We start from the raw sequence: 3,266 nt of genomic DNA on the forward strand, positions 1-3,266 counted from the left end.
GAGTTCAAGAGAGACATGTAAAATTTCGCCCAGAAACAAACTAAATACCAATGTCCTACTTTGCAGCAGTAGAGTACTTCACATAGTATGGGATTCATATGCTCAAATTTCCAAATGGATCTAAAATTAACCTTTAATGAAAAAAAAATTGAAAAGTAAATTATTCATGTTATTACATAAAATTTCCACCAAGTCATCATTGAATATACAGCCTGATAATCACACCTAGATTGAAACATCCATATCATCACCCCCTTGCTTAAAATCAAACAAGAGAAAAACTTAAATTCTAGATTAGCCCTTACTTCTCATCCCCCCTAGTTTTGTTTCCCTCTCGAAGGCCATGTTTTGATCTCAAATGGATTTCAAGTTACTTTACAACACCTTCATTCTCAATCTGCTTTACAAGAAGATAATACATATCAAATCCACCATATATATACATATATATATTCTCTCCAATTCTAAATATAAAACCTATATTATAGTGTAATTTACACTACAAGATGAGTCCTAGTCAAAGGAGTACATGAACATGTCAACACAGGTAGAATTTGGACCTCCTTAATTTTTCTTTTCGTTTTCTTTTCATTTCTTGTCAATCCCAAAAAGAGAACCCAGAATATATGTTGACTTTATCACTCATCAGGTGAGAGCCATAAAATGTGTTTGTTTATCTCTCTTCAAAGTTTGACAAGAAATGAGGAGAAAATGAAAGAATAGATCCAAATCCATATAGGTCTTCAGTGAATGGTGTTAAACATGCTTATATATGCATCTCTTTGTGACCTTTTTGGTTTTTCTTTTGAAGATAGTGTTTAGTGAAGAATTTTCCCAAAAGCCAAAACATATTACTAAACAATTCGCTAGGGAAACATCTGGTGGTGTTGAGAGAAATTGTAATTGGATTGAAGTTGAATCTCCTTATTATTATGGTCGTCATCATCTTCTTCTTCCTGGTGATGGTAGTTGTGGTGTGGGTGCCAGTCTCTTTCCAAAATGATTTGTTTAGCCATGGAGGCTGCCCGGTTCTCGTCTATGAGTTCTCGTAGGGCGGCGCTGCATCTCGCCGAGAGATCAGCCGGAGAAAGCCATGAATGGTCACTCTTAGACGATGACAGAAGAGAGAGAGCACAGCCAGATGATGGTGGAGGTGATGATGATAAGTAAGGGAACCCTCCAACCAGTAACTTATTTTCTGTGTCAACAATATTAAAAAAAAAAAAACTAATTCGACCATCTACTCAAATATATATATAATTTTTTTGGTCGAGTGATGATGGATAGTTCATTCAAAAAGAACAAAACTTAAAAAAAGGTAATTTGAAATGTTTTGTCGAATCACACACAGATATTATTTGATCCCATGTTAGATGCAAAATTGAGGACAACCACACTTTTTCAGATTCTTGCATGCTTGTTTGACAAGCTGATGATGTCTTGAATTAATTAGGGTGAGAAAACTAGGGTTTGGAAAATACCATGTGATTATTAGTGAACTTAATAATCATTTGCTGATTTGATTTATAATTATGTTAATTAGAGGCTTTATGAAATATTCATTATTTTGAGCTGTCTCAAAAATACACATATTAACTACTTCTAGGGCAAACACGTGAGGTGTATATAATGTTTCTTGAGAATTTCATGTTATGATATTAAATTGAGCTTTGAACTGATTAAGCACCATCCGTTCCACTTATAGATGAGTGGGAATTAATAATTAAAAATTTTTTATCATAAACTCTTTAAAAAATTTACTATCACAAGGACTCAACGGGTAACTGGTAGTTGATTTTAAATACTATATTCTTGAACAATATCAAGAATCTTTAAAAAATTATATAATATTCGGATTATTCATTAGGAAATTATTTCCCACACCCCATATTAATTAAGAAGTTCAGAGTTCAAGGATGAAGAAAGAAAACAGCATACCCAAATATACACAAATTCAAAGAACAACAAGTTACTAGGGCAACAAACATTGGTTTAAAAATCTCAGTTAACCAGACATAAGCACAAGTTTCGGACAGCAATATTATTTATAATTTAGAAATTAGAAATTAGCTAGTTGAAACTTTCGATTTATTAATTATTATTATTAATATTATTAGGAATGGATTAATTGGATTAATTACCTTGAGAGGAGGAATTCCTAGTGACAGAATCGTGAAAGCTCTTTCTTCTTCGTTCATTGTGGCCAGCCAGTCTCCTACGGCAACTTCTCTTGGAATCATCGAACTCCGATACCACATGAAACCTGTCCCCAGTAATTACTTCATTTTCTGCTTAATTTTTCTCAGAGACTATCATAAAATAATTATTATCATAATTATTATTAGTTGATTAGTATAGAATTACTACCTGCTACACTGTTGACAAAATCTCTGCTCCAACCCTAACACGACAACCTTCGGTGCCTTGGAGTGCATCTCACAAACTTTGTGTCTCCGGTGGTACTCCTTCGCGTTCAACAGCGCCACGTGGCAACCCTCCACCTGGCACCTCGGCACCGTCGTTGCCGTCGCCGTCTTCACGCTGCCGCCATAGAATCCTCTCCCTCTCTTCCCCGCCAGAGCAAACCCGCCGTCGCCTCCGCCGCCCCCAAGAGGAGCATTAGCGTCTTCAAAATAATGCCTCTTCCCCAGCTTCAAGCACATGAGATGTGGGTCCAGATGCACGTGGCCCCCATCGCCGGAGTACAAAGCCTCCGGCTGTTGTTGCCGCCGCCGCTGATGATGATGATGGTGACGATGACCATCGTGCTCAACGCCGCGGTCGTGGTCACGATCAACAGCAGCAGTAGTAGTACTAGCCTGAGGAAGAAACATGAGCGCGTTTGCGAGGCCAGCCTCGTGGCTAGCAGTGGTGGCGACAGCGGCCGAGGTGTCCGCCGTATGGACGGCGTAGAAAGTGTTTATGAGGGTAGAATTGTTAGAAGAAGGTGGTTCCCATAACTCCCAAGAAAAGTTGGTACTGTTATTACTATTTCCACCACCGTTTTGCTCTCTGTTGGCGTTGTTCAAACAGAACATGCTGTTCCCTTCAAAGTCCATGTCTCTCTCTCTTTTCCCTCTCTTCGAGGTATCAAAAATGGTAGCTGATAGCTTACTATTCTAGCAGTGGGTTTAGTGCGGGGGAGAGAGAAAGAGAGGAAGAGAGAGACAAGAGGGATGCTTTTTGTTTGAGTAAAAGAGGAAAGAGAGAGAGAGAGAAGGGATCAAATGCAGAAGAGAGTGCAGGTTTCTCTGTTTGTACTAGTC

The 3,266-nt window shown here is 38.3% G+C and overlaps 1 protein-coding gene across 1 annotated transcript; it reads right to left on the minus strand.

The window, feature by feature from the left end:
* Positions 1 to 222: 222 nt before the first annotated feature.
* On the minus strand, positions 223 to 3,059 carry LOC114713007 (squamosa promoter-binding-like protein 7). Its single transcript, XM_028897584.1, has 3 exons — positions 2,368 to 3,059; positions 2,142 to 2,263; positions 223 to 1,198 (listed from the first exon to the last, which is right to left on the minus strand). The coding sequence occupies exons 1-3, from the start codon at positions 3,057 to 3,059 to the stop codon at positions 867 to 869; spliced, it is 1,146 nt and encodes a 381-aa protein (XP_028753417.1). The 3' UTR covers positions 223 to 866.
* Positions 3,060 to 3,266: the final 207 nt, after the last annotated feature.

The sequence above is a fragment of the Neltuma alba genome, unplaced genomic scaffold (genome assembly GCF_004799145.2).
Source record: "Neltuma alba isolate B1F8T4 unplaced genomic scaffold, ASM479914v2 tig00011409_pilon, whole genome shotgun sequence".
Taxonomy (NCBI): domain Eukaryota; kingdom Viridiplantae; phylum Streptophyta; class Magnoliopsida; order Fabales; family Fabaceae; genus Neltuma; species Neltuma alba.